At 41.0% G+C, this 27,325-nt stretch overlaps 1 protein-coding gene across 1 annotated transcript; it reads right to left on the minus strand.

Moving 5' to 3' along the window:
• Positions 1 to 651: 651 nt before the first annotated feature.
• LOC308521419 (putative adhesion G protein-coupled receptor F2P) lies at positions 652 to 22,348 on the minus strand (the record flags this gene model as incomplete). Its single annotated transcript, XM_081094442.1, has 8 exons — positions 652 to 699; positions 3,637 to 3,696; positions 7,683 to 7,724; positions 11,438 to 12,799; positions 14,346 to 14,579; positions 16,708 to 16,859; positions 17,883 to 17,925; positions 22,277 to 22,348. 8 exons carry the CDS (start codon positions 22,346 to 22,348, stop codon positions 652 to 654), a joined length of 2,013 nt encoding a protein of 670 aa, XP_080950568.1.
• Positions 22,349 to 27,325: the final 4,977 nt, after the last annotated feature.

Here is a 27,325-nt window from a genome sequence, read left to right on the forward strand (position 1 = left end):
GATGGCTCTCTTCCAACAGTGAGTCGTCATGCCTCTTGGTAAGTATCTCTATTTCTCTTCCCCAACTCTTTCCTCCCCCCATGGTTCCCTTTCTTACTGTGTTTTTCTCTGTGTCTCTGTATATCTCTCAGACACTATCCTCAAATGTAAATGCGCTTCTACATTATCCTTGAGACCTCACATAGACAGTGTATATCATAATTCCTTGATTGTTTAGCACGAGGGAAAGGATTTCCCTCAGTGAGAAACATGGGGATATTATTGATGTCACAGAAGATGTCCTGGGGCTAGGGAACTAGAAAAGGGGAGTGAGGGGAGAGCAGCTGTGAAGAGCTGGCACCTCTTCCCACTCTCCTCTTAAATATACCCATGCTGATTCAAGAGCATTCTCTGACAGGCCCAGTGGTTTCACAGGAACAACCAAAATTTCGGTAGTGCGAGAACCAGAAGTGTGAATGTACCTCTGACATTAGCTAGATGAGAATAGATTGCATAAGGAGAATCCTTTCAAGCAACACAAAAATAATTTCTAATCAGAATTAATCAAATTGCAATTTCCCCCCCCCCAAAGAAATGTCTTATGTGTAGCATGTATATAGGACCCCACTTGCTTTGCACTCACCTCCCAAGTTAGGAGTGTGGCCTGGTTTGTTAGCTTGGCCCTTTGGTGTGGCGACAAGAGAAATCAGAAGAAAGGTTCTGTTGAAGACAGAAGTATAATTTCAGTTATTATTGCTCTGTTTTCAATGATCACAATTATCTAAAGCACATGGAGAACTGTAACCTACAGCAATTTATTTAACATTTCACTTTCTCCCTCTCTTTGTATTCAAACTGCTGACAACACAGGGACAGGCTGGCGGGAGAGATACCCCCTCCTTGGCCTGCCTGGCTCCTTCTCTAGAAGGAGCCTCTAGTTTAGGAGGGAAAGGAGAGAAGGCAGTTGAGTGGACTAGAAGGAGAGATCAACACGAACATATTTCCTAGTCCCTAAATCTTTTCTTCTTAGCTGACCTGCTGAAATCTTCTAAGTTACAGGCCTGAGTCTAAAATACCCTGTGTTTGAGGCATATGTTGCCTAGGATAGGCAATACATTAATTGAATGGTAGAATTATTACCACATGAGCATAGACTAATTCATCACATCAAATATTAAATGAACCCAGACAAGCACATTGATTAGCCTGGGTTGGGAACCTGGACCGACACTCCAGGCAGGTCTCACAAGAAGTTCAACCCGGACTGTAGAGGACTGCCACCTAGGGGTCAGAGGCCTGAAAAGCAGGAGAGGAGAAAACAGATAGATGGCAAGCCTACTTGCTCTGAGCAAGGCTGATGAAACTGACTTCCAATAACAGAAAATTAGTGGGCAGAGAGAGGGAAGGGCTGTGAGAGGTTAGGATAAATTTACCTAGTATGTAGACCGGTGGTTCTTAACCCTGGCAGCACTTAGAATCACTAGAGAACTTAAAAAAAAAAAAAAAAAAAAGAAAAGACTAGGCCCTACCCCTGAGACTTTCTGGTTAAATTCTCTGTGGGTGGGGTCAGGACAGTGGTATTTTAAAAAAACTCTCTAGGTATTTCTCAGGTTCAACCAGCATTGAAAACCACTGGCTCAGACAATAAAACAAAAAAACTGATAATAAGGTTCTGATATGATCCTGATATATATTTATGGGAAAAAAAAAATAACACAACTATTTTTGCTCAGCTGGAGTGGCTCAGTGGTTGAGCATTGACCTCTGAACCAGGGGGTTATGGTTCCATTCCCAGTCAGGGAACATGCCTGGGTTGCAGGCTGGATCCCTGGTGTGGGGCGTGCAGGAAGCAGCTGATCAATGATTCTCTCTCCTTCTCCCTTCCTCTCTGAAAGCAATATATATATATAATACTATTTAATAATATTTTTCCAAACCATTGAAGAACAGAAAATCCCTGAATGGATCAATACTAAAAACACATAAGGATAGGAGCTGTGCTAAATGGGAAGGGATTGGAAGAGCCATGCCTCTCTCCTGAGAGCATGGTAGCAGACCAGAGTGAGGTAGTAGGGAATGTTTATAGGGGGTGTACTGGTGTGAACATCTTTACGATGCTAAGACACTTCAGGAAGGCTTGGATGAGTGCCTCTCAACCTTGACTACGAAAATCACCCAAAACCCAAGCCACACTGCAGACTAAGTTAACGAGAACCTCCAGGATTGGGACCCAGGCAACATTATTTGAAGCATCCTGATTGATTCTGATGTTTGGCTGAGGTTGAGTACCTTTGCTTTATTATTGTTGTTGTTAATATTATTATTTTAATCCTCACCAGAGGATACATTTAGAGTAAGGAGGGGAGGAAGAGAGAGAGAGAGAAACAGAGAAACATTGATTCAAGAAACATTAATCAGTTTTCTCACATGCTCTGACCGGGTATGTGCCCTGACTGGGAATTGAACCTGCAACCTTTAGATGCATGGGATGACACTCCAACAAAATTAGCCACCTGGCCTGGGTATGTATGTATGTATGTATGTATGTATTTATTTATTATTTTAGAAGACTGTTGCTTTAGAACCACTGCTTTATTCTCAAAAAAACATGGTGAGGTTGGTGGGAGGTTGGAGGGGTAGGTGTCATTATTTTATTTTTTGTTGTTGTTGTTTATTTTTTAGAAGAAAGGAATGTAGAGGGGTCAGCAATCTCCTGGGTATAAAGACCAAGGGCTGGAAATAAGGTCAAAGCTTTGGTGAGAGTAAGGTAAAAAAGGATAGAAAAATAAAGGGAAGAAAAAAAAAAGAGGGCTAAGGAAAGCAAAGGAGAGGGAATGAAAAGGCAAGGATTATAGGGAGTGGGCAATGCTGTTAGCCAGGGTCCCAGGGTGCCCAACCCCTAGAATGGCCCATCACCCCTCTGCCTGAAACTCTCCTCCAACACCAGCCCATGCTGGCCCACGTGGATCCCACCAGATGTTGGCGTGGGAAACTCCAGATGGCCTCTTCTCTTGTTTCTGGGGTTGTTCCTGGGCCAACCCTGAAGCCCCTCTTTTGCTGCCATTAAATTTTTTTCAGTTTTTCCCAGGTTGCACCTTTCATACCAATACTACATGGTTATTAAATTATAGGAAGTAATGATAAGTGAAAGGGCATATATACCATCCAATGACTGAACAGGCCCCTAACCTTCCTTTTCAAGTCCAATAACTATGGCTGGTGACCCCTCTTGATAACCAAGCTATTAGATACTTCTTTGTGGAGGATCAGAATTTGTTTCCCTGAATTTTCACACTTTGGATGTGGTTCAACCAGTTAGAGTCATAGAGAACAAGTGGGCTGTCATGGGAACCTGAGACTTTAATCTTCTCTCGTTTATCTGTTTCAGCCCTTGCTCTCCTGCTGTGTGGTGTACAGCTCGCCCCTCCTGGCCCTGATGCGTTGTCACGCTCCTCTGGATGCATTTAAGTCTAGTTTTATTTCTTTGGATGTGGTCCCAGGACTCCAGAAAGAATTTGAATAGCTTCACTGGGCACTTGTGAAAACTTCCTACCACAGAGCATTAAAGGATAGTTTTAGCAACCCTCATATGCCAGAAACTCCAGCCTTGTTATCTTGTCAAACCTTTAGGTGAGAAAATGAACATGAAGGCTTTACCTCTGATATTCTGGAGATCCATTTTGCAGAAGTTACTCGATTCTTTAAGGCTTCTCTTATCTGGATAGTTGATTAAAAAATTAAGAATTAAAAGATGATAAGAAGTCAATGTTTTGGGACCTGGCTAATATTGTAGCAGGGGAGTGTGTTACCAGGTCCTGCTGGAGGAATATGGAGGGATTAGTAACTTGGTGAAGTGGTCTGGGAAAAGGTGGGAGACATTAGCAAAGTGGAGCTAATATAGGAGGTTTATAATCAGGGCCTTGAACATGAACTCAATGGCTAAGAAATACACCAGTTGCCCACCAGTTTGAGGATTCTTAACTTTGGGAGTATTTTGGGGGGAGTACTTGAAGAGTTGAACATTTCCCACATTTTTTCAATTATTTAAACTTCCTTTTTTAGAGGCCCTAACCATGGTTTAAAGGGGAAAAAAGGAAGGAATTCTACACAACATAACAAAGACCTGTGGAACAAAGAAAATAATAATAAATAACAACTGGGGAAATGAGTACTCCAAGATCATGTAGCATGCAGTCAGTCAACTATTAAGAGACAGAGCCAGCGGGAGTTGAGTCCCCTGACTTCAGATCATCCTGTCCTTTTCCCTAACTCTCTCCTACTGCACAAGGCACTGTCTTGTTATTTCTACTCCCTCTCTCCTTTTGCTATATAAAGTGTTTCTCACCGTCCAAGGCCTGGTAGAAGTTTTGTCTTCACAGTTTATGTATACCAAAGCCCTCTAGCTCAGACTGACTTCACCCTGCCCTGAAAATGTAGTGTTTTTGTCACACACGGCTCCAAAGATGTAGAAGCATTGCCTGGGCTGGGAGTCCATGTACTCAAAGTCCACTGCAGTACGTACTAGTAAAGACATACTGGAGCCTCTAGTACAGCGGTTCCCCACCTGTGGGTCGTGACCCCTTTGACAGTCGAACGACCCTTTCACAGGGGTCGCCTAAGACCATCCTGCATTATCAGATATTTACATTACGATTCATAACAGTAGCAACACTACAGTTATGAAGTAGCAACGAAAATAATTTTATGGTTGGGTCACAACATGAGGAACTTTATTTAAAGGGTCAGAAGGTTGAGAACCACTGCTCTAGTATTTCTTTTCTCTTATCTTTTTTCAATTCTATGTTTCATAGTGTGTATAATACACACCTTGTAAATTAATAGCAAGCACTGGGGATATGTGCTTCCTGGTTTTTACTGATTCCAAAAGTGTAAAGGCTACTGGTATACACAGTAGTGGCCTCTTACCTGTGGTTTTGCTTTCCATAGTTTCAGTTACCCACAGTCAACCAAGGTCCAAAAATATTAAATGAAAAATTCCAGAAATAAACAATTTATTCCTTTTAAATTGTGTGCTGTTTTGAGTAGTGTAATGAAGTCTCCTGCCATTCTACTCCATCTGCCTGGGATGTGAATCACTCCTTTGTCCAGTGTTTCTGTGCTGTGTACACTATCTACCAGTTAGTCACTTAATCATGTCGATCATCAGATTGACTGTCACAGTATCACAGTGCTTGTGTTCAAGTAAGCAGTATTATTTTACTTAATAATAGCCCCAAGAGGCAAGAGCAGTGATGCTGGTGATTCAGATATGCCAAAGAGAGCCATAAAGTGTTTCCTTTAAGTGAAAAGGTGAGTATACTGTAATAAGGTAGTTAAAATAACATAAAAAGATTAAATGAGGTCATAAGGGTAGGGACCAAATCCAGTAGGACAGTGTCCTTATAAGAAGAAGTCACACCAGGGATGTGTGCCAGAGGAAAGACCATGTGGAGACATAGCAAGAAGGCAGCTCTCTGCAAACCAAGGAGAGAGTCCTCAAGAGAAACCAAACCTGTCAACACCTTGATCTCAGACTTCCTGTCTCCAGAGCTGGAAGATTAACACAGGTACCCTGTGATCTGTAATCAGTTTCCTGTCTCCCTTTCATAGTTATAAGGAAAAATAAAATAATTTGTGTTCAATAAGTAGAATGTATGGAGATTAAAAGTATGCACTTTGGGGTCAAACAGACCCATATTTAAAAAAAGAAAGAAAGAAAGAAAAAAAGAAAGAAAGAAAGAAAGAAAGAAAGAAAGAAAGAAAGAAAGAAAGAAAATAATTTTTGTTATAGTATATTGTTATAATTGTTCTATTTTATTATTAGTTATTGTTAATCTCTTACTGTGCCTAATTTATAAATTAAACTTTATCATAAATTAAAATAAATGTGTGCATATAGGAGAAAAACAGACTATAAATAGGAATACATATTATCCATGGTTTCACAAATCCCCTGGGGATCTTGGAAAGTATTCTCCATTAATATGGGGGGACTACTGTATAACTTTTTGTCAATTAAATATAACACCTTTCAGTATTTACCTTTTACATTATAATTTTAAAGATATTAAGCTTTGCTTTTGATGGACATGCCCATGTCTTAGAGGTTTTAGCACACTTCATAACACCTAATATAGGCCCACTAATAATGTTACTGATGCTCTGGCTACAAATACTAGTTTTGGCTTTAGATTAATTAAAAAACATAACAGCCTTAATCGGTTTGGCTCAGTGGATAGAGCGTTGGCCTGTGGACTGAAAGGTCCCAGGTTCGATTCCAGTCAAGGGCATGTACCTTGGTTGCAGGCACATCCCCTAGAGGGGGTGTGCAGGAGGCAGTTGATCAATGTTTCTCTCTCATTGATGTTTCTAACTCTCTATTCCTCTCCCTTCCTCTCTGTAAAAAATCAAAAAATATATTAAAAAAAAACAAATAAACAATAATATGATCTATAACTATATAACTTCAGTGCTTTCTATGTGTTTTCTCTTGCAAAATTGCTTTTGTTCTTTATCATAATTTAGCAGAAAAAGCAGGGAAAGCATAATTATTTCTGCATTCCCTTTCAGGAATCTGAGGTTCATGAGAGTTAAAAAAACTTCTCAATTATAAGCAACTAATACAAACAAATATCAAGATTAATAGACAAATAGTCAAACTGTCACCTCTGAATATCAGGTTATGGTACCTTCATGAGAAAATGAAAGGACCATTGTGAAATGCCTTTTGTTTTTTATCAAACCTTGCATATTAACTTGTTAGTAGAATAGCATTGATAATATAATTAATTAATTAAACAGTAAATAATAAACCCTGCAGTGAAGGTGTTTGCATCTACATGAGAGTTATTTGCTTTTCTCATTTCAAGAAATAGTATAGTACAATGGAAAAAGGGTGATGTTAGAGGCCTAAGCAAATATTTGGTGTTTTGCTCATATGTTTAGGTTTTATTTGTTTCCACCACCCCTTCATATACATTCTTTGTACTAGGAGAATTCCCTTCCTTGAATCCATTGCTCTTCAAGGTAGAAGACATGACCTCACTTTCTCAGCCTCCCTTGCAGCTAAGATGCAGCCATGTGACCTGGGCTCAGCCAATCAGACCTGAAAACTCAAAAAGCAGGTGCCAGTGGCCCTCAGCAGGCAGGATGGAGGTGATCCCTGAAACAGCAGTAGCATCAACTCTAGTTCAGCATCCAAGCCTGACATTGGTTTTGGTGAGCTTTGCTTCTGTGTCCAGCAAAGTTAGGGAATGGGTTGCAGGTGGAACAGTTCTATGCTATGAATCGGGGACTATTCCTGGTGTGTAGACCCCATGTGTACAAGCCAAAGAGATATCTTCCCAAAGATGATACTGTGAGATTTAATAAATTCCTTTCTGCTTCAACGAGTTAGTTTCTAAAGCAAGCTACTTAATCATTGAGTCTGTTTCCTCATCCATAAAACTGCAAATAGAAATACCTAATATTGTTTTCAGGATTAGAGCTGATGTACATAATATGCTTAGCCCCACAGGAGCTTGAAAGATGGCTGATATTACTTGCATTATAAAGAGCAGTGATGTCCTGTTCAAGTGTCTGTACAAATAATTGAGATGAAAGACCCTGAATAGGTCGGCTTTACAAATGAGCATTTCAGGGCCAAGTATTATTAATGCAGAAAAACAAAAATAAAAACAAAAAACAAGAAGAATTAATGGTACCTTTGGATCCAGGATTGTTCCAAACACCAAGATGAAGAAGCCCTGAGAAAGAGAGAAGAGTGAAGAAGAGCAATTTACAAAGTAATGTTGATAATACCAGCATTCATTATCAATTCCTATTCTGAAACTGATAAAACTAACTAAAAAACAAAATAAAACAAAAATGCAGACCATATGATTTAATGTGTGACACATTTTAAGATCACAATACCTAGATTCTTCCACTCAACAAATATTAATAGAGTGTCTTCCACATGCCAGCCATGTTCTAGATACTTGGGGTACCTAAGAAAGCCTAGCAGACCAAGGTCCCTAATTCATATAAGCGTATTATAAGAATTTATTTTTAATTTGGGCAAAATAAAGTGTTTTGCATTTATCAGGAGCTGTGCATCTCATCAAAATACAATGGTCCACGCAATAGCCAGGAGATGTTAGGCAACGGATGGCAGCCTTACAATCCCTGAGTAATTAGTAATGAAAGAAATTTCCACAGGAATAAATAAATAAAAAGCATCCATGCTCAGCTTTATTTAACACCCTCAACCTCCCTCCCCCATCCACAACCAAAAAACTGTTATAAAATTTGCAAAGAAAAATTAGGTACATGGATCATCAGAAAAACCAAGACCCCAAACAGGTTGAGTTTCTAAGCACATAATGGGTGCTCATAAATAAGTGATCCAAATATAATATAGAGGGTATTAATTAGCTCTCATATCTCTCATCGTCCATAAAAATTATGATGGAGGCTGTTCCTCCATCGTTATAGTCCATTTGAGTTTCAATATTTTTTTCATATGTAGCGGTACAAAACCACCTGGGAAGAAGGAAAAGTATTCATCCTATTTTGCAGATAAGGAAAGGGAAGCTCAGAGACTCAACTTTGAAAATGTGATAGACAGCAATATTGATTAGACAAAATTTCTCCTAAAAGTGTGAATACTCAGCTCTTTGCTCATCTGAGAAGAGAAATAAGATAATGACCTTTGATTTAGGCATCCTTATTAAGTTGCTCTGATTGCATAATCAAATGTGAACCCTTCCCCAGGCAGAGGCCTGTCGAGGCACATGGGTGAAATACAAAATAATAAAGATGTTATAACCAGGTGGTCATCAGCAGGAACGATACCAAACCCACTGCTGCCATGATTTGCAAAAGCTTAGCTGAGAGGTGGAGGACTTCACAGGGGCCAGCGCCTGGATGGCCACGCAGCTAATCCATTCCTCCAAACATACTAACTATACGTCTCCACTCAGCCAGTCCAGCAAGTGCTCCAAGCTTGGAGTACTTCCTTAGATTGCTCTTTTGTCTGACACTCTTAGCTGTCCATCAATAAACCAGGAAGTAGGTTCTCACAAGACACCGAATCTGCTTATGCCTTGATCTTGGACCCCCCAGCTTCCAGAACTTTGAGAAATAAATTTCTGTTGTTCATAAGCCACCCAGTGTTATATGGGTCTGCAAATCTTACCCAGCCCACAATTACTCTCAGTAAATACAAGAGAAGATTCCAACTAGAAATGGTACCTTGACCAAGTAGCATTCAATGCAGCAACTGACTATACAGGGTGGGGCAAAAGTGGGTTTACAGTTGCTCATATGGAACACAATACAATAATTAATAAGTGAGAATATAAGGACAAATTCTTTGTTTCAAGTACTCAGCTGTAAACCGGCGTTTGCCCCCACCATGTATAATCATCCTTCCTTAGTAAAGGGGGTGGTTGAACTTAAAAACTAATGGGTGTGCTCCCACAAGCCTAGGACCAGGAAGCTTTCAAAGAGCCTTTCTCCTACACCTCTGGATCTCCTGGGATATTTATGATCTTTCTCCTCTGCTTGCTCCATCAGCCTTAGTAGCCCCTCATCTCGGGCCATCCTCACACTCTGCTTGTCCCACTTCTTCCTCTCAGTAGTTTCTGTCTCCCACCTCTCTGGACCTGTGGCTCTCCTTCTCTCCTCCCAAGGTTACCTTGATCCACATGGCTCTCACCACGGTTCATTTAAATCTAGCAACATGACTTTGCTGACCAGGGAGTCAGGAAGAGATGGGCACATCCATTCTCTTGTGTTTCCACCAGACAGATACAGCAGATTCCAATAACCTCACAAGCATAGTAGAACGTAGGAAAAACAATTAGGAAGGGATGCATTTTGAGGATGTTTGGCCTTCCATTTAAATCTAATTTATTTAATTGTAATTCTACAGAATTTAATGATGTCTGTGTTTACACCACCTTGAAAATTTGTTGAAAATATAGTAGTTAGCTCTCCTGAGCCAGTACAAGCCAGCTCCAGAGCACCACTGCCTCATGCCTGCCCTGGAGTCTGGCCTTGACCCAAATCCTGCTCTCAGCTTCTCACTGGCCCATCGGTATTGGTACTTAGATGGGCCCCACTCTCCTTGCCAGGTATCAAGGCATAAACTGAATTTAAATTACAAACTGTGTTGATCCTGTTATGACAGGGAAAAATACAAGTGCTCACAGGCTATTATAAAGTGAAAACCACAGTCAAGATGGCCCAAGGGAGACAGGAAAGGAAAATGTGAGGACTACGACATGAACTCATTAAGTACATGACAAATAGCCACTGGATATGCTGAACAGAAATTTAGGAACACTACGTTTTTATCCCAGTTCTATCAGTGATGAGCTGCATAAACATGGGTAAGGGAATTGATAATTACTAAGAGCTATACAAAAAATGTAGGGTAGAATTAATATATCCTATAGAAATGCACAAAAGCAACAATGTTAGCATTGTTCTCTAAGACATTAGAATGTCTATTGTAGATAAAATCATGTATATTTAAATTTTGAAAGAGAAATATGAAAAAATATTTGACATAAAATCTATTATTTTTAAATAAAGAAACATTCAGGAAAATAAATATTTTAGAAGTCTATAAAAATAAAAGCTTTCTTTTTAATTAGTTGTTATTTACATATTTAGCATTCAATAAAATAAACTTTGACTCATTAGTGCACTGTGACAGAAAAAAATGAAAAAGAAATTTCATTCAAGAAGGGAATTATTAACTGTTGAATAATATCCAGCCATTAAAGAGACATAACCTGGAAAAATGCTAGGATGTATTTTTAAGTGGTAGAGTAAGTTTCAAAATACTATGCATTGTTTTTTAACTCATATTATGTGAAAATACGCTTATATGTGAGTATAGAAAGTTTGGCAAGGATGTACATGAAACTGTGAACATTTTTTAATTCACAGAGGTGAGGTAAGAGAGGAAAGGACAAGGGAAATTATCTTTAATACCATTAAGATGGTTTCCAGTGGTAACTAAACATTCCAAATGGAATAAAATATGAATGTGCATATGTAAATACTCCCAGTTACATACCTAGATTTGGGGGGAAGTGGTATTGTTTCATTTCTAAACTAGTTAAAACTCCGTCTACTGTTAGGTTACTTGGTCTTGTCCCATTCACTATTTTATTTCATTTTCCAAAAACTACTATAAAGTGAGCAGATTGTGCTCATTTAACAAGTGGGAAAATATGGCTTGGAAAAGTTAAGCAAATATCCCAGGAGAATGTTACACATTAGCAAATGAGAGAGTCAAGATTTGAATCCAGGCCTTTCTGAAACAAAAGTGTATTTCCTGACCCAATAGGCTATTCCAAATCCACTGCCTTTTATAAATAAATATGATGGCACATTCTCCTGATCACAAAACATCTTTCCAAATTCTCTCACTTTGGACTTGGTCAGAAGCGTCTGGACTTACCTGGAAAGCATTAAGCAAGGAGAAGAGGATGTGGAAGAACAGGGAGTTATCATCGATGACTGTGGCTATTCCGAATCCCCAGGTCAGGCCCAGCAGTGGTGTGAGGATGGCGATGTTCTTACTGATTCTCACGATGGCTCTCACCTCCTGGAACATGGAACTGCCAATGGTAGCTCGCCGGGTTTTGACAATCACCAGTGTCACCGTGATCAGGTTTACTACCACAATGGCCAGCGCTGGGACCACAAAGGCCAGGAGGGCCTTGGTCATGTCCCAGTTGAGCCAGCAGGCCTCAGGCCGCAGGTAGCCTTTGCCAGGCTCAGTGGCAGCAACTGTAACAACAGCAATGACCAAAGGGCAACCATATCCCACGGAAAAGAGAGATGCCACCAGGACTGACTTGGGCAGTGTATGGAAAACAATCAGGATTCCATAGAGGATAAGAAGTGCCTTAGCGAGCATCCAGAAAAACACAGAAAGGTAAAAGAAATGAACAAAAAACGTCGCTGCCACACAGCCATTGTGGTGTGTCCTTGGACCACTAAGAAAGGAAGCCACGATGAACCACACATCAGCCATCAGCAAGGTAGCCGCGACGTTGGCAATACACAAGTGGCGTAAATAGGAGATCTCTGTCTTCGTCACTCGGCTCCAGACCAAGGCCTCGATGGACAAGCAAAGGATCAAGCTGCAAATGGAAACGCCCAGGCCTATGTACGTGATGTAAGTCAGGATGGGACTCTGCAAGCTGTGTGGTGACATAAGAATGGAGAAGGAGGTAAACAACTTGCTTGGCCTACATTTGCAAACAGCTTGCTGGGAGGTTTCCTGAATCATTTGGCAGGCGTGCTGGTCCCATCTGCTCTCTAATGAGTGCCAGCCAACACACTGTGTCCTGCTGTCCTCTGAATCCCTGATCTTTTCAAAAACCAGTGAGATCCTTTTAAGTTCCTTGGGCAGAATGACAGACAGGACAAGTCCGTTCACGGTGACCTTTTCCAGAAGACTGGCCTCTAAGATGGCTCCAAGGGTTGGAAATGCAATGCTGACGACCTGAGAAGGAGAGCGCACCTTCTGGGCTTCATCTCTGCTGATCAACACCCTCCCAGTGACACTATTGCGGGTGTCATTAACTCTCATGGAGAAAGTTAAATTCTTTCCATTGTTATCTCCAGATATGAAGGTGCACATAGTATGAATAAACACATCCGGTATGTCAATGGGATATTTACTGATGAGTAGCTTTCTTGCAAAGCTATTGACTGAGTGCAGCAGCACGCAGCTGCTGTTTTTCTCAGGGATGAAGGTCCAGTTGGAGATGCTTTTGCTATCAAGAATGTGGTTGGCCATGATGCTGTAACTCTGTCAATGAAGAACGGGTATTAGTATTGAGCTACTGTCTGAATCTGCCAGGACATTCAAGCTTCACTTTAAAAAAAAACACACTTTACTGTTGAAAGTATTACATATGTCCCCTTCCTTCCCCCATTGACCCCTTTTAGCCCACCTCCACCCCCACCCTAGGCCTTCACCACACTATTGTCTGTGTCCATGGGTTATGCCTATATGCATACAAGTTCTTTGGTTGATCTCCACCCATCTGCCCACCCACCCTCCCCTGCCTTTCCTCTGAGATTCCGTAGTCTGTTCTATGCTTCTATGTCTCTGGATCTATTTTGTTCATCAGTTTATTAGATTCCACATATGAGTGAGATCATGTGGTATTTGTCTTTCTCTGACTGGCTTATTTCACTTAGCATAATGCTCTCCAGGTTCCTCTATGCTGTCTCAAAGGATAAGAGATCCTTCTTTTTACTGTTTCATGGTATTCTGTGGTAGAAATGTACCACAGCTTTTTTATCCACTCATCTACTGATGGGCACAGATAACATAAATGGTATAATGTCTTAAGTATCTTCCTTGACGCACTGGGCTGTTTCCGGATCTTAGCTATTGTAAATTGCATTGTTATGAACATAAGGGTGCATATATTCACTGGGTCAAATGCAGTCCCATATTTAATTTTCACTTTTATAAAGCGTGGTCCTTCAACCAGTAACATAAGCATGCCCTGGGAACCTCTTAAAGATACAGAATCTCAGGCCCTACTCCAAACCCTGTGAATCAGAATGAGCACCTTAATGAGATCCCCAGGTGACTCACATGCCGCTCAGGTTTGTGTTGGAGGATGGAACTACCAGGGAGCTGCCTCCCCCTGCTCATGTGATGCCTGCCTCACAGGAATGGGCAGCCTTCACCGTGTTCATTTCCATTATCTGTTCCACTTCACACCTGGGTGACACTAGCAATTTGCCTGCCCTGCCCAGAGCACCCACTATGTAATTAATATCTATTAAACCCCAACTGTGTGCAGGGCATTGTACAGGAACATGACACACTGGAAGCTGAGCCCAGAGGGTGGACCCCCTTTTTCTTATCTTCTACTTTGAAGGTCAGACACAAAGGAAGCATGTCCAATTCCATTTCACATTTCTGCAGCAGACCTATCTGGCTGTTTTTTGGACACCCAGTTGTTTTTTTTGTTTTTTTTCCCCCATTTTAGCAACCTGTTCTGATTCACAAATAAATGTCTTCCTCTCTGCAGGACCTGGAACAGCTCTTGGAGATTCACAGTAGCCAAAATATACATGCAAAAAGCTTGCTTCAATGTCCAATCCAGCACCTGGTAAGTGCTCTCTTTAAATGCTTGTTGACTGAATGTGTTCACTTTTTTCATTCATTTTTTTCTTCAATGAGGATTTATTTTAAACATTTACCAGGTAATGGAAATACTGAAGTGAAAGGCATGGTCTCCTCAGACCCTCAAAAGCTCCAACTAAACCTGCATCCCTTTCCCATTCTCCCCTCCTCCCCCCAAAACCCCCCACAAATGTTCAAGGCCACTCACCTTCATCTTTGCTTCTCCCACTTCTGTCGACAGCATTGTCGATATGTTGTGTAGTAGCTGCACGATGACAGCGATGTTTCCTGGTATCCGGGGAGAGCGCTGAATGTTCTTAACAACACAGGACAAATCCTGCGGACACTTCCGCATCAACTTATCTGCAATGGTCTCGGACTTTCCAGAATATTCATTTATGTGTATACTACTTCCAAATGATGGACCTGCACTTAAATCCTCCTAAGAAATGGCAAAAAGAAAAGTTTGTTATCATGTTACTTTTGTTTTCAATGTAAAAGTACCTTTACTACAATGTAGGACAGCCTTATCACACAATTGTATATTGCATAATGCTTTTCTATTTTACATTGTCAAGGTCACATCTGCTGTGGAACCACCTGCCCAACACCAAGGTGTATGAACAGCTGCCTACTCCTGAACCTACTATATCCAAACAGCAATTGTTATCTTTAGCACACCCCTCCACACGCCTTCTGTGTACATGTACTGTGCACATGGGTACATTTCTCGTGCCATTTAAACTTACTTTTCATTCTTCCCAAGGGCAAAGCATAAGACATAAACATATTTAAAAAAAAAAATAGAACTTTCTAACTAGATTTGAACGAATCAACTGGAACACCAAGAGAGAAGAATGACTAAAAATAGTGATAAACAGCATTTCCCCACAGATCGGGCTCTGGGTCCCACACTTTAAAGCAGGGGTAGCAAACGATAGCCACAGGTTTGCCGTCTGTTTTTTTGTCAATGAAGTTTTGTTGGGATTCAGCTTGCTCATTCACTGGGCTACTTTCTGGCTACCATAGTGGAGTTGAGTAGTTGCAACAGAGACCATAATACCCACAATGCCAAAAATATTTACTATCTGGCTTTTTACGGAACAAAATTGCCAAATTGCCAAACCTTGCTTTATAAGAACCCTTTCTCCAGCCTTCCCCTTCAGAAGGACAAGGAATCCATGGCCTAGAGCAGTGATGGAGAACCTTTTGAGCTCGGTGTGTCAGCATTTTGAAAAACCCTAACTTAACTCTGGTGCCGTGTCACATATAGAAATTTTTTTGATATTTGCAACTATAGTAAAACAAAGACTTATATTTTGATGTTTATTTTATATATTTAAATGCCATTTAACAAAAAAAAAATCAACCAAAAAAATGAGTTTGTGTGTCACCTCTGACACGCGTGTCATAGGTTCGCCATCACTGGCCTAGAGGATGGGCCTACACAGAATCCATGTCCCTGCTTCCAGACACCTGATTATTCTACATGACAACAGCAAGCCCATTTGCAGGGCCTTCCCTAAGTCTGCGCTGCCACGGATGGACCAGGCCACCTGTAGGCCTGAGATGTGTCAAAGGGACACCTGTGTTCAGGCTTATGGATGTGTGGCCTTGGCCTTCTACTACCCATGAGGCGCAGGATGGAATCTAGAATGGGAGGCTGACAGAATCTGTTTTATTTAGTGGTTTGTAGACTTGATTGAAAGCATTTAAATATTAAGACATATGGAATGTGGGTCTCCATGTGTACTTTGCCTAGATCCTTCAAATCAGGGATGGGCAGCTTTTTGAAGTCTGGTAGGGGAACTTCAGGTATAGCATCCACTGCCTCCCCCCGCCATGCCCCAAAACAGGGGATGGGAATGTTGCCAGAACACAAGAGAGGCCAAAGCATTGACTCCCTTGAGTGAATCAGGAGCTGACCTTCAGAAAGGTAACGCTCCTGATAGAAGAGGAGAAAAGGAAACAAAGGAAGAAGAAATGCCATTTGACCTGATTTTATTTACTAGAATTTGACTTTTTAAAATATGTAACAACTTAAGTATATGTGGAAATATGTTCCTTTGTTTGACAACAAAGTCCTTTCCTCCAGGCCCGGCTCTCTTCTTGTGCTTTACTGAGCACTGGAGTCACATGGAGATCTTGGTAAAATCCAGGTTCAGATTCAGCAGGTCTGGATGGGGCCCAATTGCCCCGTGTCTGAAAGTTCTCAGAGATGCCCTGTGCTGCCTGTCAGTGACGGACACATTGAGTAGCTGGGCTTTGGGGTATTAAAGAGCTGAGTGAAAGTGGAGAAGTAAACTGTGATGATTCTAGACAGCTCTTCTAGCTCTGGCCTGAGCGATCTGGTGCCTTTGTGCCATGGAAGGTGTGGGAGACACGAGAACAGACTTTTAGGTGCCCAAAGTTAGGAATGCCATTCCAGTGTATATAGAGAGAGAACAGGTAGATGGTTCTGTATTCAGCTGCAAGCACCTCTACTTACCACCCTGTCATTCTTTCTTACTGAGTGCAACATGCACTGCTAATTTGAGGCTTCACTTTGCATGTGAGAAAAAAGATATTACCTCAAAGATGTTGAAGGCAGTAAGAGTCTGGCAGGTATCAGTGATCTTGTGCCATTTATTTTGCCTACATAAATACCCCATATTTCCCGGAGTATCTGGAGGGCAAAGTTGACTGCAATGAGAATTGTCCACACAGACCCCATCACATGCACCTGGGAAGATAAAAGGCATCAGCATCAGATGGAGAGCTATGGACTCAGGGCTCGAGGTGTCACCACATGAAGGTGCATAAATCCTGTGGACTTGGTAAAGTGGAGGAAGATTGAAGTATATCAGTGACCATCATATACAGGGTATTTCCCTAAAATGTATACACACTATAATAGCTGTTACCTCAATTTTGAAAATGAAATGTATTTTAATAAACACACTGCCTTTATAATTATTCAAAGTATGTGTATACTTTCTTTGGGACACACTATATTTCAGTGACAAACTACTATTATTTCCAACAAAATCTTATCCTGAACTCAAATGTAGAAAGTAGCCTGGCTGGTGTGGCTCGGTTGGTTGAGCATCATCCCATGCACCAGGAGGTTGCTGGTTCCATTCTCTGTCAGAGCACATACCCAGGTTGCAGGCTCAGTACCCTGTAGGGGGTGTGCAGAAGGCAGCTGATCAATGTTTCTCTCTCATCGATGTTTCTCCTCTCCTCCTTTCCTCTCTCTGAAATCAATAAAAACATGTTTAAAAACAAATAGTTAAAAGTGTGACTGGCCCAGTGAGAGGGAAGAGCCCATGGGTCAGTCCCTAGGTCCCTCACACCTCAAAGGAAAACCCTGAGCACCTCCTCAGTCCCCTCCAAGGGGAGACAGTTTGGAAGTCCCTGTAGCTAATGTTCTCTAAGAACCTCCCAACTCTGGAACTTTATAATCAGTTCCATCATCAATGGGTTCTCACAGACCTCTGCTAGCCACTGCCCCAGTCTGAGTTGGCTCAATCCAAAGGATTTATAGTAAATAACTCCAAGATCAGGATGGAGCAGAGGGTACTGGCAAGAGAAGGAAGTAGAGGTCAATGGTACATTTTAATGTGAGAAATATAAAAAGGAAATCCCAGTGCAAACCATCAGGGAGTCCCATCTGCTAGGCCATAAGACAGGGCCAAGGATGGCCCTCTATTATAACAGATGGACAGTAAAACTTTCATTTCATTAGTAATTGCTACCAACATACCGTGTGGCTTGGCAGACACTTTCCCCTTGCTTTTGCTGGCAGCCTAGGGAGGGAAAATCAAAATTCACATCAAAATCAATTGGTGAGAAGCCAACCCAATGATTCACTTTAGTCACAGGCCAACGACCACATCTTCATCAGCTGTGACACCAGGACGCCACCAAAAGCTGAGACCATGACATGTGGCCCATGACCCCATCTGCCCTTTCGCCTGGATAGCTATCTCTCCCACGGCTCTTCAGTAGGATCCCGTGTTCCGCTCCTGTAAGGATGAGCTACATTCTACCCAGGAGCATCATGAGCAGAGGTGGATTCACTGGGAAGTTAATAAAGGTTAAGCTTCAGAATTCATTGCCTCTATGGGTCCCTTTGAAGCACTGAGAGAGGATCTAGCAATGGGCTCACGTGCTCCTATGTTTTTATTACATTGTCAAAAGCAACACTGTTTAACCAGCATCTGCTCAGACCATTACTTTTTGCCTCTCCAAATTCCCCATTTATATTCCCCCATTTTGGACAGCGCTGGAGCGGTCGCACCTATTTATGGAATCTGGACAAGGAGAAGTGAGGTGGGGATACATTTAGCCTGCACTTAATAGTACTTCTATAGTTTGCAGCCATTTGTGCATTACAATGAGAACATCAACACATAAGCGGCTTTAATTCTAGGTAGAAGTACTTACAATTAATCACAGAATAAGCAAGTTCTAAGAGCCCTGAAACCCTGTAGGTCATATACGAAAGATACTTGCTAGAGGTTTCCCCAAAGTTCACAATAGTTCTACCTATTTACATGGCATTACTAATAATGAATCCAGAAACTAAAAGCTATTTTTTCTAAACTAGAATAACAAAGTTAATCATAAATGCTAGACTGAATAATCTATCCTCTCTATAGAAAGAAATATATAAAATTATTGATATGCGAGTATGCAGCCAAAAATTTGGAACAAAAATATGGGTGGTACCTTAATAAAAAATATTATTTTATTGAATTTATTCCTGAATAATGCTGAGTAATTATTCTAAATTTGACGTTTGTTATGATTCTTTTTCTCATTCTAATTAAATATTCACTTTCCCCTAAATTTTGTATTTGTCATTTTATGTTCTAGGGAGTGGTTCCCACAAAACCTGGCTTCCTCCTACCATGAGCATTCCCACCTCTCCTGATTAGAAGCCCTTCCTTTCTCATCCATCTGTAGATACTGTACTCTTCGCTGAGCAGCAGTGTCATTTTGTGGTCAATGGGTGACTCTGGGAAGAGAACATTGGGTTCACATCCCAACACTTCCATGTGAGGTCCTGAGAAAGTTCATCTCTCTGAGCCTCACTTTCCTCACCCATAAAGCAGGGAAGGAATTATAGTATGACAATTTCATACCCTTGCCTCAGATGATTTTTATGAAGAATAAATGAGATCATGTAAGAAAGGCACCTAGAATTGGGCCTTCAATGTTGTAAGTAGTATTTAAGATTTAGCTATCATTATTATTCTCTGAAAATGGACTTAGGGAATGGCTATTACATGAAGTTCAAGTTTGCCTCCTCTAAGAAGTCTTTCTCGATCTAGTTCTAGATAGTACATCTCTTCCTCTCTTGCTCCTATAAAATTTATTATCCATACTAGCATACCACTCATTCAATACTTGGCACCTACTCACCTGACCTGTTGTAATACTATCTAATCATTTTTATATACACTTATTATTTTCTAAATTAAATTATAAGTTTCTTAAGAACATAGCATGGGTTGTTAATTGTGCTTCACATCCCCCTAAGTAGCTAGATCAGTACATATAAATATACATACATATTAGTATGTCTGAATATACTGGCATATATGTATATGTATGTCTGTGTGTTTGGAGAATAAGTCTAAATATTCCTGATTCTTGACCAGAAGTTTTCCCTCTAGGGCCTGGAAAGAGCCCTGGTACAATTACTCCAACCTGCATTCCTAGATCTCAACCCTTGGGAAGGAACTGAAAGTAAAATGACTTAGCTGTGTGACTAACACTTGGAGTTCATATCCCTTTCTTCTTCACATTATTTCTCTCTATGATATCAAAAAACAAAGCTGATTCTTATGTTTTCTCTACCAAATGAGAATTTATGGAGAATCTGAATTGAGCATTTCAGGTCTGTCCAAAGTGAGAAGGTATCTCTGATTCATGGAATACAATCCTTCAAAATACTGATGTAAGATGAATTCTCATTTCACAATCAAGAGAAAGCTTTTGTATATACATGGAGGAGCTAAAGGCCTTTCACTAAACAAGAACACTAAAATGATATTTTTGGAGTTTTGAAAGATCTTATCGATCAACCAGCCCAACCCCCTTATTGTAGAGATAAGGAAAGTGAGTCTTTGATAGATGAGGTTACTTGCACAAGGCTCTCTAGGGCAATCCTCCTAGAACTGGGACTAGAACTCGGTTCTCCTACTCCTACAATACTGTTCTTCCCATCAAGTCAACCCATGCCCATTGGAGAAGGCAGAGGAGGGCATATGGAAGTACAAGCATCTCAAGATGCCATAAGCCCATCTTGAGATGGTCATGACCTCCAATACGCCATAAAAAAGCACATAAAAGTGGACAACTCTGGATAATACTTGACCCATTGAACAGACTACAGTGAAGTCACATTATAGTAATCAGATGTGTGGGCACAAGGCTGTACTGTGCTATTTGCAAGGAATTCTAGAAACTCTGCCTTCTCAAGAGAAAGACCCGATTCACTTCCTCCTAGTTAATTTGTCAAAGCACAGCCATGCACTGCTTTTGGTCATTTCATTTATTGGGTAGCATTGACTAGGAGCTATGTTCGCTTCAGATACCAACCATTGTCAACCTGATATTGGAAAAAAACAAACCACACTTCAAAACCTGCCACCTGCTAAACCTGTGGAGCTGCCTGAGTTAGTAGTCAGGTCAGAAGAGGAGTAGCATCCAGCAACTTGTTTAGTAAGAATAAAAGGACGGGATAAGTCCTGATAAGGTGATCCCCAATAATAAAGAAAACAAAGCTAACCTCTGAAACTCTGACTATTCTTCAAGTCTGTCCTGTAGGGAAACGTGGAAGAGAAAATGAAGGGAGGAAATAGTACCTCACTGTGGGGGTTGGGATGCCTCTTGGGAAAGGTCTTTCTGAAGGAGTCTCTAATCTCTCCCAGAAACTAGACACCAGCTCAGGGTTGGGGGAAGAGGAGTCATGGAGAAAATTCCCATCCAAGGACAAACTACTTAGGGAGGAAAGTGAATATCATTTGGAAACTCTTAGAAAGAATTTTTAGTTATTCTTTCCTAAGGAGGCTCTTCTCAAGAAAGTACATATGAAGGTCAACCCCTTCTTGGGCCCCCTCCCCCTGTGTGGAGTTTGTAATAACATATAATAAATGTCCACACTTTTGCTTTTTTAAAAAAGAGAAATTACATATTAAAATGGAAAGATCAAGAAACTAAGAATCGGAAGACAAGGGTCCTGGGCTTGGCTCTTTGGCTTAGTAGGTATGTACCCTCAAGCAAGTCACATTCCACACCATGGCCTCAGTTTCTGCATTGATAAAATAAGGGAGTGGAGCTTCACCAGTTGATCTCAAAGCTCTCTTTCAGATCTTGTGGTCCAATAATAATATTCTCTTCTCAAGAAGCTCAAAATGTTGTTATGTTCTCTCTCTCTCTCTCTCTCTCTCTCTCTCTCTCTCTCTCTCTCCTTTCTCCATACTTTATTTTAAACAAATAACTAATAAGAAAATTAAAATGACTTGTAGTATGAGGAAAAATATTCTAGAGAGAGCCATCAGGCTCACTGCCTCACAAAATGTGAAGATCGTACATTGCTACAAACCCCATCCCAGTAAGATTTTGATTAGCCATTGACTACCTGAGTTGCTCTTTACTCCTTGCAGCCCATCCATGGTGGTCACTACCAGGTTTCTCAAAGGAGATGCCATTTGGGGTGGGACAATGCTTCTTTGTGCCAGACCATTCCTAGGATCTGCCCACACTAAATGCCATTAATTATCTCTCTCAGTCAGTGTGACCCTCACCACACCTACATTCTCAAGTGTCCCTGAGGAAGTGGCCCTAGTTACAAGCAACTGAAAACTTCATCATCAAAGGATATAGAAAGGAGAGATTATCACCCTTAAATCATTTGAGCCTCATTGTATCTTAGGAACTTATAGGAAAAGTGGATGGAAAAATAATAATTTGCAGCTCTTGACTAAAATGGGTGCCGCACACATATAGTTGCAACTGCAATTTCATCTGGCTGAACCATTGTACGACCATCTTCTCCCTGCACTTCAGCTCAGATAACCTAGAGCTGCGTTTTCGATTCCCATTTGCTGCTCCCCACCGTTCCATCCCCCACCTCCATTCTCTTACCTGGCATAATGTCCTGCAGGACTCTGTAGGCAAAAGAAACACTAAGCCGTACAGCAAAAACGTGTGAGTCATTGTCTTCAACGCAGCTGCCCTTCCCGTTCCTATAAAAATAAATACAAAGGCAAAAAGGTTTCCAATCTGAAGCTTTCCAAATTCCATGCCGCTGCAGATCCAGGCAGCCAGTCAGACGGGGCTCTGTCCTTAGAGCTGTCCACTCAGAAGCCCCTGCCCCAGAGGTGGCCTCCCCGTGGCTTCCCATCCATTGACTTCACCAGGAGGCTGCGTGTGCGAGCGCCAGCTGGCACTGGGAGGTGCAAGCAATTGCTGAGATAACTCCCAGCCTCTGCTGCCGGCTTGCATGCGATGCCTCATGTGGGAATTTCTCCAAAGGAAGCTACCTGCCGAGGTGTAATGAATAATAGCCTAGGTTCGGGGAACGGGAGAGATGGCTCACTCTCTGGGTTAGGCAGGGCTGAGAAACATGTGGGTGGCTACGGTGGAACGTGATTTGGAATTCCTATGTGTGGACTCAGCCTAGCAATATATTTTGAAGGAGAGTAAGCACCAGCCTTGGCCTATTATCCTCATTCCCACCTAACCCGGAGCTGTGTTTCATAGGTAGGTCACAAATTCCTTCTGCCAAAACTACTGTCAAAATGACTCCTTGGCACCTAGAAGAGTGGTGTACACATGGTGGGCACACAACATATTCAATAAAGGAAGAGGAAAGGAGAGCAAGGGGGAAGGTGGTTGGGAAGAGCTGGCAATTTGCATTAGGTCTAGAGGACTCATATCAGCTAAAAATTTCAATTCTACACTTTAATTATTTTAATATTTTTCATCCTGAGTGAGATCCTCTTTGAAAAGCATTTGCTGCTTCTTTGCTTTTAGTATTATTATTTTTTAACCTTCACCAGAGGAGTGAGGATTTTTTTTTTCCATTGATTTTTAGAGAGAGTGGAAGGGAGAGGTGGAGAGACAGAGGAGAGAGAAACATCAATGCCAGAGAGACACATGGATTGTTTGCCTCACACCACCCCCCCCCCCCCCAGGCTGAGGGTGAGGTGGGGTAAACCTGTAACCCAGGTATGCACCTTTGAGTGGAATCAAACCCAAGACCCTCCAGTGTGCAGGCCGAGGCCTCAACCACTGAGCAATGCTGGCCAGGGCTCTGTTTCTTTGCTTTTAGATGGAAGGATTCAGAAGACTTGGATGTCAATAAAGGTCAATGGCTTAGCAATGGTTCATACTTGCTATTTGACCATTTTTAGCCAAAAGAAAATAGTCTTTATCCCAACCATGCATAATACTATAGCAAACAATACCATTATTTTAAAGATGTAGGCAAAATGTATTTTAAAATCATGTTTCTTACATTGAAATACTTGCCTAGCTGAAATTCCACAGAAATCTAATGATTATTTGAAATATTTTGTATTATCTGTTGCAGATCATTGTCAGTTCGGGTTTCTGAAGGCCTATAGCTCTTTAAGCAAAAGGATTACTTTGTTGATCATCACTTTTAAAGAATTTAGTAGCAACCAAAATGGCCATACAATTTTAAGTAAATTGCAGCCATGTTTGCATCCTTTATTCCAACCTGTCATTCAATGGATGGACTTTCCAGGATACAAATAAATCATCAAATGTGACTTAGCAGGATCATCACCAAAGCAGTTACTGATTTGGGTAAAATCATCAAAGACAAAAAAAAACAACAACAAAAATAAACAAAGCCTGATGATGAATTTGTTGACACATTTCACATAAAATCTGAGCATGAGTCCATGTTTTTCTGAATTGCATGAAGTTTATATTAAAATTCTCATCATACAGAATGTCCTTCCTCTTAGCTAAAACAAATGTTTAAAAATGATTTAAGGAATGATTCAAGACAACAAACTCAGAGTTAGCACTGCTCAGCCCAAACTCAATAGATTTTTTTAAGGAGGAGGCATTGAATTATTTTTAAGGTTGACAAATCAAGATGAAAACCATTCTGTTTGCTTAAAATGTTGTATTGAAAAAAAATGATGTGCTTATTTCATTGTCATTTTGTTTTAAATTGTAACTATAGTTGAAGTTTTAATTTTTAGTAAAATGCTTTTTTTAAAAATTCTTTATTAGTTAAAGTATTACAAATGTGTCCTCATCCCCTCCATTAAACCCCCATCCTCCCCCCCCCCACCCCCACTCATGCTCTCATCCCCCTGTTGTCCATGTCCATTGGTTTGGCTTATATGCATGCATACATGCCCTTTGGTTATCTCTTCCCCTTGCCCCCTCCCTCCCCTACTTTCCCTCTGGGGAGTGGTAGTCTGATCGCTGTGGATTATTACTAGAATTATGTGTCTGTGTATGACAAAATAAGCACTTGGTGTTTGATGTGGTAATGACCTTCACTAGGCTGTATAGAATGGCCTGTTTTGATAGTTTTGCTGCTACCTAGGGCCCAGAATTTTCTAACATCGTTTTTTACAATTCAGGTCTACCTTCTCATAGAAGAACTGGGACCACAACTTAGAATGTTATAGTTCTCCAAGGTTCAGCAATAGTGTGACTCTAATTGTTAGAGAAATTTTAACCTTTTTTTCAATTCTTTTAGCTAGAAAGAACCTTTTCCAAAGCTGACTCTTTGTACCTTGCTTATAAAACTGATTGCTCTTTAAATAAAATGGCATAGTTTAATCTGAACTTAAATAGAACCATTTTTCTTCCAGATTTGTTCACATTAAGCCTTTCTCACATTCGCTCTTTTTCCAATTCTGTGAAAGCAGAAAGTTTATATGAAACAAAAGCCAATTCTGTGAAAGCAGAAAGTTTATATGAAACAAAAGCCTATGGTGGCAAAATAGTAGCACAAATCAAATACTGTGACCACTCCCTCCCCCCACAGGCCCCCAGTGCCTTCATCCCCATTTTGATGTGAAAAGCCATAGGCCTTTAATGGTTCAGACCGTCTTCCCCAGGCAGCCCACACCTTTCCAAAATGCAGGGCTAGCTGGAGTGTAACTTCCCTCTCAAATAAACGTTTGAATATGTTGGTTTCACGTAGCCCAAACTAAAACATTCATTACAGATATTCACTTTAGAAAAGGCTAATTTCTAAAAAACATACAACTTGAAAAAATGGTCACCTCAGATGATTCACAGCAAAAAAAGAAGAAGAAGAAGAAGAAGAAGAAGAAGAAGAAGAAGAAGAAGAAGAAGAAGAAGAAGAAGAAGAAGGAGAAGAAGAAGAGGTAATTACATCAGCACTGAAAGTTTGACAAATAAAATGTGCCAAATACAAAGTGTTCAGTTTTGTTTTTTTAAAATTGAGTTACACTCCCCTCCTCCCTTATAAAAGTAAAAAGGAACAGCAAAGCATACAACGGCCAGATTGCAAACAGCTCTCTCCAACCATCCAACCTAGAACACATTCTTCCACTCTGTTGTCTGCTTTCCAAATCTGAAAAAGGTGCTCAAGGTGTTCATTTATATGTTTATTCAGCAAAGAGAACAGGAGCCCCTCATTTCCAAGCAATGCCCTAACAGCTAGGAATTAAATAAGGATGACTTCTCGGTCTCCTTACCCCTTTGGGAAGTCACAGTGTGATGGGGCTTCTGAAGCACCCTCAGGGTATAGGGGACTTGGATGGTTCTTGCTGCCTAGTGACCTGAAGACCCTAGGAGTCAAAGCTAGTGGAATAGACATGACAAGAAGTATCAGATTAAAAACAAATAATTCTCATCTTTGGACGCAATTTAATTGGAAGTATTTCTTCCTCCTCTTTGTCGAATTCCTTCACCCGAAAGCCATATGGTTGACTGGCCACTGGCACAGCTCATTAGCGAAAGACAAAATGGAGAGAAAGATAATACTGTATGTTGTTAATGGACGGGGTGGGCCTCATCTCCCCTGGTTGCTGCTAGGACTAAAATTCTTGCAATATCCTGAGAAAAGGAATTTTCTAAGACTTGCACTGGAGAACGAGTGATTTTTTATTTGTGTGGAATTAAATCCCTGAGTTTCCAAAGTCCCATTTCCGTTTGCCCAATCATAGAGGAAGTGTCACTGTGGTTTCAGTAAAGCTAAAATCAGAGCCAGTGTCCGGAGTTTCTTTTCCATGTAGGAACAGAGGTCCATTCCAGCATCAAGCTAGTTTAGCTTGTGTTTCCAGCTGTACAGTTCATCAGCCCATTGCATGTGGGGTCCACAGGACCACCTGCTATGGAGGAAGCACAGGCAAATGCAAGGAAGCAGGAGCAAAAGAAACCCATGATGAGCCAGGAGTATAGAGCAACCAAAGCAACACGAAAGAGAATTCTCCCTAGCCAGTTTGGCTCAATGGATAGAGCATTGGCCTGTGGACTGAAGGGTTCCAGGTTCGATTCCAGCCAAGGGTACATGCCTGGATTGCAGGCTCAATCTCCAGTAGGGGGTGTGCAGGAGGCAGCCGATCAATGATTCTCTCTCATCATTGATGTTTCTATCTCTCTTTCTCCATTCCTCTCTGAAATCAATAAAGATATATATATATATATATATGTATATACATATAATCATTATTTAAAAAAAAAGAGAAAGCCCTGACTGGTTTAGCTCAGTGGATAGAGCATCAGCCTGTGGACTGAGGGGTCCCAGGTTTGATTCTGGTCAAGGGCATGTACCTTGGTTGTGGGCACATCCCTAGTGGGAGGTGTGCAGGAGGCAGCTGATTGATGTTTCTCTCTCATCGATGTTTCAAACTCTCTATCCCTCTCCCTACTTCTCTGTAAAAAATCAATAAAATATATTTTAAAGAAAAAAGAAAGAAAGAAAGAAAGAAAGAAAGAAAGAAAGAAAGAAAGAAAGAAGGAAGGAAAGAAGAAAGAATTCATGAGCAACAAGAAAGAGAATTCCTTTGTCTAGGAGATTATATATTCCCAATTTTTCGTGGGCTTGCAGTGGCCATGCTTATTCTGGCCAACCATCTCTGTCTCCAGGTTTGATGTCACCCCAACTTTACTGGGCATGTGTCTATCTTTCCTTTGTCCAGTCCCTTCCCCCAGCAGGAAATAGGCTGG

Source organism: Myotis nattereri (genome assembly GCF_964212035.1).
Source record: "Myotis nattereri genome assembly, chromosome: 6".
Classification (NCBI taxonomy): Eukaryota; Metazoa; Chordata; class Mammalia; order Chiroptera; family Vespertilionidae; genus Myotis; species Myotis nattereri.